At 38.5% G+C, this 12,418-nt stretch overlaps 2 protein-coding genes across 2 annotated transcripts; one reads left to right on the top strand and one right to left on the bottom strand.

The window, feature by feature from the left end:
• The first annotated feature begins 746 nt into the window (after positions 1–746).
• Positions 747–4,526, top strand: LOC127964056 (hyaluronidase-1-like). The gene is made up of 5 exons (XM_052564204.1): positions 747–1,003; positions 2,228–2,810; positions 2,903–3,298; positions 3,434–3,523; positions 3,826–4,526. Exons 2-5 carry the CDS (start codon positions 2,301–2,303, stop codon positions 4,327–4,329), a joined length of 1,500 nt encoding a protein of 499 aa, XP_052420164.1. The 5' UTR covers positions 747–1,003; positions 2,228–2,300; the 3' UTR covers positions 4,330–4,526.
• Positions 4,527–5,842: 1,316 nt separating this feature from the next.
• borcs6 (BLOC-1 related complex subunit 6) lies at positions 5,843–11,094 on the bottom strand. The gene is made up of 6 exons (XM_052564268.1): positions 11,006–11,094; positions 9,447–9,931; positions 8,299–8,779; positions 8,054–8,217; positions 7,397–7,480; positions 5,843–7,312 (listed from the first exon to the last, which is right to left on the bottom strand). Exons 2-6 carry the CDS (start codon positions 9,918–9,920, stop codon positions 7,187–7,189), a joined length of 1,329 nt encoding a protein of 442 aa, XP_052420228.1. The 5' UTR covers positions 9,921–9,931; positions 11,006–11,094; the 3' UTR covers positions 5,843–7,186.
• Between the last annotated feature and the right edge of the window lie 1,324 nt (positions 11,095–12,418).

The following is a 12,418-nucleotide window of genomic DNA, read 5'->3' as shown; positions in this document are numbered from 1 at the left end:
TCAAGAAATGCTTATTATTATTATTATCCATGTTGAAAACAACTGTGCTGCTTGATATTTTAGTGGAAACCGCGCTGTTCTTCTTCTTCTTCTCTTTGATGAATAGAACAACATTTATCCCTCTCAACTTTTCAAAAATGCTCATAAAAAAATCACATTTATGTCTATACATTTCAATATGGAAATAAGAAAGACCAAATCTTTATTTTATCTTATCTGTAATACCAACAGATACCATAGAAAAGAACAGGATTATGCCAGATTATGTCTGGATGAGATAATTGTGAATAATCTTGCCAGTGATCCTTTTTCAGGAAATGGGATTAGACTTCAGAAAATTGACATAGAAATGAGAAAGAGAGGAATGGGAGACAGGCAAGAAACCAGAGATCAAGGAAAAAGGGAGAAATTAAAACGTAAAGGAGGTATGAAATGTATAGTTTGATATGAGGGTCATCCATAAAAGCTAAATATTCTGTTTCATGACAGATATGATGCTGAATAAAAAGAAAACATGATGCATTTTGTCTTCTTTTTTTTCTTTTGGGTAAATTTGTGTCACTGTGACAGTTTTGTGCATATGTATGCTTGGATGGATGGATGGATGTGTTTGAATTAGGTGTGTTTGTTAGGAAGAAGTGGTGGATTAAGGGATTATGGTGAGTCTGATCATGTGATTGTCATGGTCTGTGATGACCCTACTTACAAACAGATTACCCTGGTGAAGGTGAGGTAGCTTCCTTTCCTTTCTATTTCCTCCTTCTGTCACTTCATCCATCCTTTTGTCAGGACAGCCTGTCATCTCATCCCTCATGGTTGGGCTGAAGTCTCTACCTTCTGTGCTGTCCTGTACTGAGCCAGGAGACCCGAAAACACAAACCTGCACAGAAACGCTCATTTCTTATTATTCCCCTTTCGGAGGAGTCCTCATCATCTTGACATTTCCTTCTGGATTCTTTGACCTGGAGATCCAGGCACACACACCTGATCTGCCAATGCAGAGGTGAGTAACACAATCCAGCACTCCGATCCCATCTCCTCAAACACCTGCAGATGGACAAACTATCAGTTAAACAATGTGTTTTGCACCAAATGTTAGATAAATGAGATGGAAATTAGCATTATAAAAGCTAAGTCGATTCCCAGCCGCTTCCTTGAGAGCAGGAACTGGCCTAAAACTATCACACCCATCAACAAAAGCTTACTTTGACATAGTAAAGTTTAACAAGATGAAAAACAACAGAACTTCTAAATGTGTGAGAATGATAACATAGCTTTCAGGTCCTTCATTTTCAATTTCAGAGAGCCTATTCAGAGAAAGGCACTCATTTGACTTTGCATTCAGTTCATTACACATATATAGCTGCATGTGTCATGGCTATTATCTGGCATGGTTTGAGTGGCCGAAATCACTTCAGAGTTAGCCCTCCAGCGTAAAATGGGTTCATGTTACATTTAGCAATGCAATTAAGTGCCACACATTTGTCCACCCCAAAACACATATGCCTACAACAGTTATTGTTAAACCATAATAAGTACAGCTTATTGAAGTAGAAATATCTGTACTAATTGTGGTATAAATTATGGTTAGCATAGTTTGAATGTACATGGTTTCCCTTTTTTTGTGTGTGTGTGACTATTTTAGGATGGTTGCAGCAGTGGAATGTGTTTTCAAGGAATACACGAACAGAACAGCTGCTAAACTTCTTTAACCATCAAAAAAAAAAACAAAAAAAAAAAAAAACAGTAACTGCCAAATAACGAAGTGGAAATTAGTATGTTGTTGCAGTATTCTTTTAAAGTATATCTGTGAAGAGATCGATAAACAAGTTGCGTCAGGTTCGTGAGATGCAGGTGTTGCTTGGCTCTCTGGCGACCTCTGTTGAAAAACTTGTGAATTGCAGACTCGTCTTAGTACAATTTAAAGAGTGTTTATCGCTGAATTTGGGCAGCACTAATTAATCCTGTTAGCAGTTAATTATACTAAAGTGTCTCCCTTTGTTTCCTGTGACGTAGCGTCGCAGCTCTATCTTTTGGATTGGTAAACAGGGACTTGTGATCACACTTTTTCTCTCAGACTTCACACTTTTTTGTTGTTATTGTTGGTGGTGGTGGTAGCTATTATAAGCCTATTATAACTGACAATGTCTGACACAAAAAGCTGTTGAAAATTGCGCCAAGAAAAAAATAAATAAATAAATAGATGTCTCTATGTCTTTATCTCCAGACATTATCCCTCTCCAAGGAGGCTTTTGTGCGAGTTTTGGGGTGAGGGGCCCTGAATCCTCTTGCTCAGCTCTATGGCTGGAAGAAAACACACGTTCGTCCTCCTCTCCCTGTCTCTTCTATTCCTCCTCTGTCTCTTCACTCGTCCTTGTGTTTGTGGTCCTGCCCGGGCCCCTCTTCTTGCTGGCCAGCCTTTCCTGGTGTTATGGGGGGTTCCAGATAAAGACTGTTTGGGTCAGCCTGACCCAGCTGCATTTGGGATGGAGTGGGAAGGCCGTGTGGCGATATTTTATGAGGACACACTAGGACTTTACCCATATTACACTGCACAGGATCGTCCTGTCAATGGTGGCCTACCACAACACACCAGCCTTGACCTTCACCTCCAGAGGGTGGAGGGCGACCTGACGGCCTCGTTACCCCAAGCAGGAGCACCTGGTTTAGGGGTGCTGCGCTGGCAGGAGTGGACGCCTCAATGGAACAGGAACAGAGGAATTAAAACAAAGTATCTTGTGGAGTCGAGGGCACTTCTCCAGCAGTTTTTTCCAGACTGGAGCACAGAGGAAGTGGAGAAATGGTCACAGGTGATGAAAATCACAACATATAATGAAATATAAGAAACTATTATTCTGTATTATGTTGAAGAAATTAATCATATGATTTAATTTCCTGTCAGGTTGACTATGAAGCAGCAGCACAGTCCATTATGATGGAAACCCTGTGGGAGGTGAAGAGACTCCGCCCACAAAGATTATGGGGCATGGCCCCATTTCCTAACTGCTATAACTTTGACTCCACCCAGATAGCATTAGCCAATTACACGGGACGGTGCCCTGCGGCAGAGATGGCCCTTAATGATGAGCTGATGTGGCTGTGGAAGCGAAGCGGTGCCCTCTATCCAGCCCTCTCACTGCAGAAGCTTCCAGAGGGCACTAAAGGGACGTGGCTTTATGCAACCAATCAGATCAGAGAGGCTTTAAGAGTGGCGGCTCTTTCTGGGACTACCTTTGATCTTCCTGTGTTTCCACTGATCAAGATTGTGTACATCTCTTCTAACTCCTTTCTCTCAGAGGTAATGAATAGTAAGATGTAATCTACTGAATAAGCCAAAATAATATAACAAATATAATATAATTGAATAATATCTGTGTACCCTATAAGGGCTTACTCAGTACAACCTCATATGTCTGTATTGAATTCGTATCAGATTGATCTGGTGAACACAATTGGAGAGAGTGCTGCTATGGGAGCATCTGGAGTCATAATATGGGAAAAATCCTTAGAAGTTAAAACACAGGTAACCATTCAATCATTTGTCCATTTTTCCAGCAACGTTCAAAAGTTTGATGTCATTGATAATTATTTATTCAGCATGGGTGCATTAAATTGGTCAAAGTTGATCATAAAGATATTTATAACTTTAGAAAAGATTTCCATTTGAACTTTCTAAAAGTTCATCAAAAAATTATTCACAACTTGTGTGTATTATACATGCATACCCCTCCACCTTCTAGTTTATTCATTATAATACTTTTCATTAGTCATTACAGATTTCTGTAAGACTGACTTTATTTACACATGCATGTGTGTCTCCTACAGAAATCCTGCTCAGAGTTTGGCTCATACGTTCGTCAGGTTCTTGGCCCATATGCTGTCAATGTGACGACTGCAGCACGTCTCTGTGGAGTCTCATTGTGTCAGGGCCGTGGACGCTGTGTGCGTAAGAAACCTGAGGACCCCACATACCTGCATCTTCCATCAGCCCACTTTATGCTTCTCCCACAAGGGGCAGAAGGTGTCCGGGCCACGGGAGAGCTTCCCACTGCTTACATAGACCTCTGGAAGAAGGACTTCCGCTGCCAGTGGTTCGAAGCCTTGGAGGGTGCAGCAGCAGATCAAGAATCAGGCGTGGTGCTGGAAAACCGAGGGAAAATAACATCGCCAACAGTGAAAACAGTGGCTGGGATGAGCCAGAGTCAGAGTACAGCAGTTCCAGTGATTCCAGTCACAGTAGTGCCTACCAAACAGCCAGTGGACAGTGGCAGTTCTGCATTTATTACTCCCATCATCCTTCTCTCCTCACTGGTTCTTCACTTTGTTTGACGAGGAGACAGCTGGAGTCTCTAGGAACTTTTGTGAACCTCTGTTGGCCTTGACTTTGATTGCAAAAATATTTTTAATATAAATACCCAAAAGAATAACTCTGTTAAGAGGATAGCTTTTGTGAAAGACAATCTCAAAGACAGATTTAGATTCACAATCTGAACATGACTGAATAAACAGATCTGTTCTGAATCACACTTGAATATGAACTACAAAACTTATTTTAGATAAAAACATTTTAAAGGGGTACTGCCATCTTTGACCCCCACTTGTTCCAAACTCCTATGAATTTGTTCTGTTAAACACAAAAGAAGATATTTTGAAGAATGTGAGCCACTGACTTCAGAAGAATGTAAAAGAAAATACTGGAAGTCTATACCATCAACAAATGTTTGGAATAAGTGTAGGGTTTTTTTTTTTTGAGGGGGGGGGGGGGGGTTGGGGGGGTATCCATTTAATCTACATACAAATGAATGGTTTTTTAAACAAAATTAGCTACCTTAATGTACTATATTATAATAATAGACCGAGTTCAAACAGACTAGCTACGAGCTGAATCATTTTTTAAACATATAAATTACGATTATTTTGTTCCAGCAAAAATAATTGTGATTGGAGTTAATATCATACCTTTCTTTTTCCATCATGAAAACAGATTATTTAACATATATGTCTGCATTAACCCTTCATATCATACACTAAATGACAAAAATATTCTTGACTAAGATCTTTGACTAAGAAATTGATACTTATATTCAGCAAAGATAATCAAAATCTCTGTCACACGTCTTACGAAGGTTTGACGTTGTGTATATATATATTTATATATATATCACAACGTCAAACCTGCGTACAACATCAAACCTTCGTAAGACGTGTGACATGACAGCGATAGCACAATCATAATATGTCCTGAAAGCAGCTGGACCAGGGTGTAACAGGCCTATATCTGTCTAAACTAAAATATAATCAAATATTTAGTCTCCAATTTATCTTTAACATTTAAGATAAAAAAAGAAAAATAAGTCAGCCAAATGCGTGCTTTATCTGACCTGCCTGTCCCAAACAAAGCCATCCGCCATAGTGAAAATGTAAAGCCTTTCCAAACATTCAGTGACAGATATAAATGACTAGGCAAATCTTCTGATTTGTTAATTTAAGGAGGATAACAACTACAATATCCAAATTGAACAAATAAATGTGTGCATCAGTTTACGTATCTGTGAATTCATCAGAGATTATAAGTGGTGACAGAGCAAAACCTTTTATCCCACAGTGTAAATTAATCCAGGGCCATTTGAGGACACAAACTCTCTCTCTCTCTCACTCACACAGTACACACAAACAAGATGCTCTATCCCTGATAATTTCACAGATTAATAGTGCAGATCAGGGTGCAGCTATTACTGAGCTCAGCAAAACAAGCAGACAGAAGACTCTCAAAAGAAAACAACTGTATGTCAAAAAGCAATGAACATTTTTCACATTAGTCAGAAGACTCACAAAAATCAAGTCTCATTCTAGCAAATTTATTTTGGTTTATATAATAATGTAAAATATACACTGATGGCAGATTGTTGGACAAATCAGTTAGCAAGACAGTGATTAAGAGAAAGACGGTTCAAACAGTAACAGATATATTCAGATCATTTGCAAAAAGAAACTTTCATCCATCCTGTATTTCATTTTATTTTTTTACACCCACCTCCAATCTCTCCTCACATTTCTCTGATTTGTGGGGTTTTCCCTGTGATAATCACTTGCAGACAACAACACAGTTAAACAAAGGACAGGACATTTGTCATTACTCTCAATACGGTTATCAAGAGTCCAATACTTGTAGGTGGTTATTTCCAGTGCTTGTGTTAAGAATCGTTCATCCAAAAAATGACACTTCTGCCATTATTTACTCACCGTCATGTCATTTCGAACCTGTATGACTTTCTTTCCTCTGAAGAATTCAAAAGAAGATATTTCTATATCATGTACTGGCCAATCTTTTCCATGCAATTAATGAAAGGAGACTCTTAATGTAGACTGAAGCTTTCAAGCTTCAAAAACATGTAGGTGTATCATAACAGTAGTTCATGTGATGTGTGCACAACTCTTCCGAAGTCATATGATATCTTTGTGTGAGAAACAGATTCAAAAGTAAGTTGTTACTCATGATTTGTGGTGAGCATAGTCTTCACAAATTCTCCTTTGGCACTCCATGTAAGAAGGTCATACAGGTTTCAAACAATATGAAGGTGAGTAAATGATATTGGAATTTAGTTTCAGGTGAACTAACTGATCTGGGATGCATAGCATCCATCCTGCAGAAACACAGACGTCCGGGAGGAACAAGTATACACAGAGCATGGCTTCCATACTGACAAATATTGGTGTTAAACTTCTACTCTATGTCTTAAATTTGAGGCCATTACAGATGTGCATTTAACACGCAATCTGTCAATATACGGTACCCACCGATAGTTCCATACACACACACTGACTTCATAAACAGGGGAAATGGTAACACCAATCAGTTTCCCAAAAGCCACCAACAAAGAGTGCTTCCTGTGGATGTTGGACGGCATGAATCAGAGGGAGGAGTCTATTTTGCCGTGCAAACATTCTAAAGGGGAGGAGCCAGGTTAAAAGGAGGTGGTTAAAGATGTGGTCTCCAAAGCGGAAGGGTGAGAAACAAGCTGTCTATAAGGGGACGACACTTGCAGAGCATTGCTAGTAAACATTATAATCAGCAAAATGGTTCCATTGCACGGTGTGTAGCAGCCTGACTGCCGAAGGTGGAGCCTCTGTTTTTCTCAAGGGGTGGAGTCCCCATTCAGACAGGGGGTGTGGTTTGCTGCCACAGTTACTTGCAGACGGTTTCTAGGGCATCAAGGGTTCGTTTGATGTCTCTGATCTGAGCAGCTAGAGCATGTATAGGTTGCATGGACCGATCTAGCTCCTCACAGCGTGCCATGAGTGTGTACATTCCCTGGAAACACACACACACACACACTATCAAAACACAAAAGAACATTTAAACTCACCCGAATTGATAAATAAAAGTCACTCTCACCTTTATACTCATGTCCACTGACTCTCCCAAACTGTCCACAGAATCTCTGTAGGTCTGGATATAGCCCACACTTAAAGCAGTCATCTGGAGAGACACAAGATTTTAATTCAAATTCAAAGCAATATGTGCATAAATACATAAGTGAGTTCAAATGAGAGTTGCATTCATAAAAAGTGAAGCCAAAAAACCTATCAAGTTTTAAAACCCTTAAAAATGTTTTGTATTTTTGCACACATTGAACCTACAATGTGATTTGATCTTTCTAGAACAAAATAAAGATAATTTATTTTAAATTAAATTATATATACTACTGTTCAAAGGATTGAGGTCAGACAGATGGCAAGGGGACAATAGATGTTTCAGAAATGGCTATTCTGTAGTAAAGGTCTGTGAAACAGTATGCAAATTGGCCACGAAAGAGCACCAGAACAACATCAGTGGAATAAGGTGAAGTGTGAAGTTGAGGGGGATTTCCTTTATATAGTCAATAAAAATGACCTTGAGACCATGTGTCTAAAAAGTAGTTCAAAAATAGCTAAAAATATTGAGGAACAGCACTATTTATTTGCAGGCTGCACTGGTTTTGGTATTTTTAAATGAGGATTAAGCGTCCAAATATTTTTTGGTTGGCTGTATCTGATCCAGGGTAATACTCACATTCTGTATAGTTCCATTGAGGCTTCGCAGCATCAGTTCTACACTCTGAGCCACATCCTGTGTGTGTTTGTGCAGGTCTACCAGCACTGACGGGTCAATGGGCGGAATATCAGCCGGCCGACGCAAAGAGCCACGACCACATACCACAGGCCCAGAACAGTCCGCTGAAGTAGCCACACACAGATCAAATATTACTGCTACATAACATAAATGATAAAAAATATTTGACACCCTTAGATACTCACAATCTGTGTCCAGGCTCAGCCGCGAGCTCAGTTTTATCTTCTGTTCAAGATTTTTGGTGATGAAGTGCGTGAGATCTCCATCATGGCTGACGGTTCCCTCCAATTCGAGGGCGCTGGATATGGTAGCCCTGCGTCCTTCCATCTGTCCACCTCTAGCCCCGCCTCCTCGTGCTCCGCCCCCACACGCCCCACTGATCTCATCAAGGCTCTTACTGTCCTGCATGCCACGCACGACTCGATCTCGCTCTGGTACTGACCGCACTCGCACCTCTGCCATCACGTGAGCCGGGCACGGAGAATCGTCCAGGTCTGGCAGCAGAGGGGGTGTGGCCTGGTCGGGAGGAGGGGCCGGAACAAGGGGAGGGGCTTCATCAGGAGAAATGGAAGCATCTGGCTGGACTTCATCTGAAGAATCCGGATTGGCCCATTCATCATGTTCTGAGCGAGTGGGAGGGTGTTCGGTTGAGAGCGTACCAACTGGCTGTAATTTGTGCAGATCAGTATATATATATATATATATATATACATATATTAAAAAGCAACAGATATTTGACTTACACAAGTTGGACATAAAGTTAAATTATTTCACTATTAATTCATTAATTAACTGAACTAAAAGTATTAATTTATTGGAAATATTGCTACAAAAGTCCTTTAATGTAATTTATGAAAATTACTGTTACTACTATTATTATGTAATCTGTAGAATTCTTTTTTTATTATGTTAGCATTTATAATATTATATGTAATACTTTAATTAATTGTTGTATATATGTAATTATTATAAATTCATTAAAAGGAGTACCAGAGCATGGATTAGATTTAGCTTTTTAAATGTAATAATTTGTAGGACATATTTAATTATTATTCATTATTTTGTTGTTATGATGTTAGTTATTTATTGTATCATACTTCTTATGTTAGTTAGTTAAAAAATAATAATTAGGGTTGCAAAGGGGTGGAAAATTTCTGCTAATTATCTGGAAACTTTCCAAATAAATCATGGAACATTTTTCAAAAGTTCTGTATAGTTTCCAGAAATGTTCCATCCCTTTGCAACCCTATTAAAAATATTACGTTTTTATTACATTATACTCTAGTATTAAATTGAATGAGTAACAGTGTACATCTCTGATCTAACCCCTTACCTGTACAGAAATAAGAGTCTCCTTTTTTGGCTTGAGCTCTCCCTTGTTGACACTGTTCACCTCTCCATCACTTGTCTTTCTCTCATCCTCCTCACCCCTCCATTCTTCCAGTTCTTTTTTAGAGCGGCCGTGTAATAGCTCAGTCTTAGTAGAGTGCGTGCCCTTGTGTGAGCAGTCTTCAGTTGGAATATGTGCACATTGGATGTGTTGAACCAGTGACTCTGAGTGATCTGTGTGTGGCTGGAGTGTGTGTTTGTCTCTACATGAGTCCATGTGGTGAAGTGTGTGTTTGAGAGTCTCTGAGAGGGCAGGCGACCCCTCATGAGGCTCTAAATCAGCCCCATCCCTAAACATTAACCCCTGGGTGGCGAATCCATGAGGTCCTGACAAACTGGATGCATTGGAAGAGTCAGAGGTGTCCACACCATTGCTTGCTTCTTGCGAATCCTGACTGGTCACAGAAGAATGGCTCATCCCTCCACCCGCTATAACAAATCATCATCATCATTAGTGATGTAAAGCTAAAGTTAAATGTGATGTAAGACATAAATTCTTATTCAAATTAGCACAAAGAATGATAATGTATACCAGATCATTCTTAATTTATATTTAATGCCTGAGTTAGCATGCTCATTTATGGTAAATTCACCATACAAACAAAGAGTGTGCAATTTTAATTATATAGGAAAAATGGCATATAATAAAAATCTTATTATTATAATAAATCTATTTATTCCAATGAAAGGATGAAAAAATAAAATATGGCATCATGAAATCTTTCATGTAGAACTACACAATGGGGAAAATAATATAAGGCAACATTGCATATCCAATTCATTTAAGACAGAATTGTGTTAGTATCATTAAGACAATAATTGGTAATAATATTTGAAGTTTTAGTAATTTCGTTGTATGTCTTTTTTCAATATAATATTTAATTTCAGTTAACAATTAAAGAATGAAAAATGTTTTACATAAGTTATTAATTTATTCTTTATTTATTATGGTTGTGCAATTAATCACAAAACCTTATTTTTCACAAACGATCTTAAGTTTCACTTATCATATTTAATGCCTCGATCAGTTTCCTGAGTCTGTTTTGACAGCTGTCAGTTTACTCATTAATTTATTACGTTTATTAAGTTTACTGACAAGCTATGAGACCTAAATATATCTTATCTAGTGATGAAGTGTCTCTTTAATGACAGATAAACTGAAATCATATGACGCAGAAATCACCATCAACAATGATTTGCGAGTCTTAATTAAAAATCCTGACGCACAAACAACGTTAATCTCACAAACATTCAGCATCACAACCTGACGAACCGACGCAGATCAACCAAAACATAAATATATGATAATAAACGGATCAGTGATCCCCTGACGTTAGCTGTAAGATAAGCTTTAGCTGTAATGCAGGCCTCTGAATTTCAGCGAAAACCTGCAGCCTTATGTCTATTAATCTTGAGTTTGGGTTGTTTTGTAGTTTTGTAGTTTTGTAGAGTTTTGTCAGATGTATTTAATGCAGTGGAGGGTTTGTGATGTTAAATATTTACCTGCAGCTCTTCGCCCAGGATGAAGGTTGCCAACTGAGTCCGCACTAAATATTTGTCGTACTGAAACAAAACGTTGGGTTTATAGTTCCGCATAACATTTAGAGATAAATATCATGACATAAAAGACGTTCGTAAAATTGCATGTAAACGTAATTGTGTGGTTTTATATATTCATACCTTGATGTAGTTTATCAAAGGCTTGAGTTATAGAATAAATCAATAATAAACCTAGGGTTAATTATTTATTTATATGCCCAAAGAGAGATGTCTAGACAGCCTGTCCAGACAGACACAGTACACAGATTTCACCACAAGGGGCGGTAGACGCCGTGGATTGATTCAATAGCTGCTGGCGAGGCTCTCTCCCACGTCCTGTGCAGTGGGCTGTGTGTATTTTTATCCTGCTCTCATTTTATAGTCTGGAATTAAAGGAATTGTCAACCACATCAGCAAAGCTTAGGTCAGCTTTGACCCTGTCACAAAACCCTGACCAAGACCAAAACCTCTAAGATCCTGTCATTATCCAAAAAACCTCCTCCTGTAATAAAGCCCTCTGAAGTAAAGCCAGAGTAATGCTGTGAGTCAGTCTTGACCCTTACTTACTCTCTCTCTCTCGACCTCTTTAGGGGACTTTAGTCAACATGAAACAACATTCACAAGTCAGTTTAAATTGGTAATTTGATCTATTTCTAAGTGAAAAAATGTAGTCAACGTGAAAACTGTAGGGCAGGACTTCATTATTATTCATCAGGAATTGATTGGACTGTAAAAAGTGTTCGTTCCATACTGGAATAAAGCAGTTTTGAAGGACTACTTTCTAGCAGATTTCAGAATTTGCTTTTGAGGAGGCTTTTTTTTTTTTTTTTACGGTTGTGAAGTCTGAAGGTCAAGTTCACTTTACTGTTATCTTGATGTAGCATATCCACTTTAAATATCCTGTTATTTGCAAAGACCTTGACGTTTACATTAATTTACAGCATTAACTATTGGCATTTAGAAAGACAGAAGACTAAAACATACCTACATGACAATTTAAGGTGACATCAGCTGAAAAGGAAATTAGTTTCAGAGGTGGAGAAAATTATTATACTTTGATAACCTTTTTTTTTAACTGTGGTATAATATATGCTGAATAATTGTTCTAAACAAGATCAAAACAGTGAATTAAGAATGTATACATCAAAATATCTTCCTTGACATAAAATAGATCAATTTTTCTCATTTATTTTCTGTTTCTCCTCCAGTCTCTCCCCCTCACTTCCTTATTTGCATCACCGATCTCATTTACGCACATATAGGCTCTCTGACTCTATTTGGTATTCAGTTCTGTGTTTTAAGGGGCAGCTGTATCCAAGGCAACCCGCCCAGTCAATTTCCCAGTGTCCTGTCATTTATAAGCAGAATGCAATATAC

Source organism: Carassius gibelio, chromosome B8, assembly GCF_023724105.1.
Source record: "Carassius gibelio isolate Cgi1373 ecotype wild population from Czech Republic chromosome B8, carGib1.2-hapl.c, whole genome shotgun sequence".
Classification (NCBI taxonomy): domain Eukaryota; kingdom Metazoa; phylum Chordata; class Actinopteri; order Cypriniformes; family Cyprinidae; genus Carassius; species Carassius gibelio.
The sequence above is the reverse complement of the archived record's forward strand: the minus strand, read 5'-3'. Positions and strand labels throughout refer to the sequence as shown.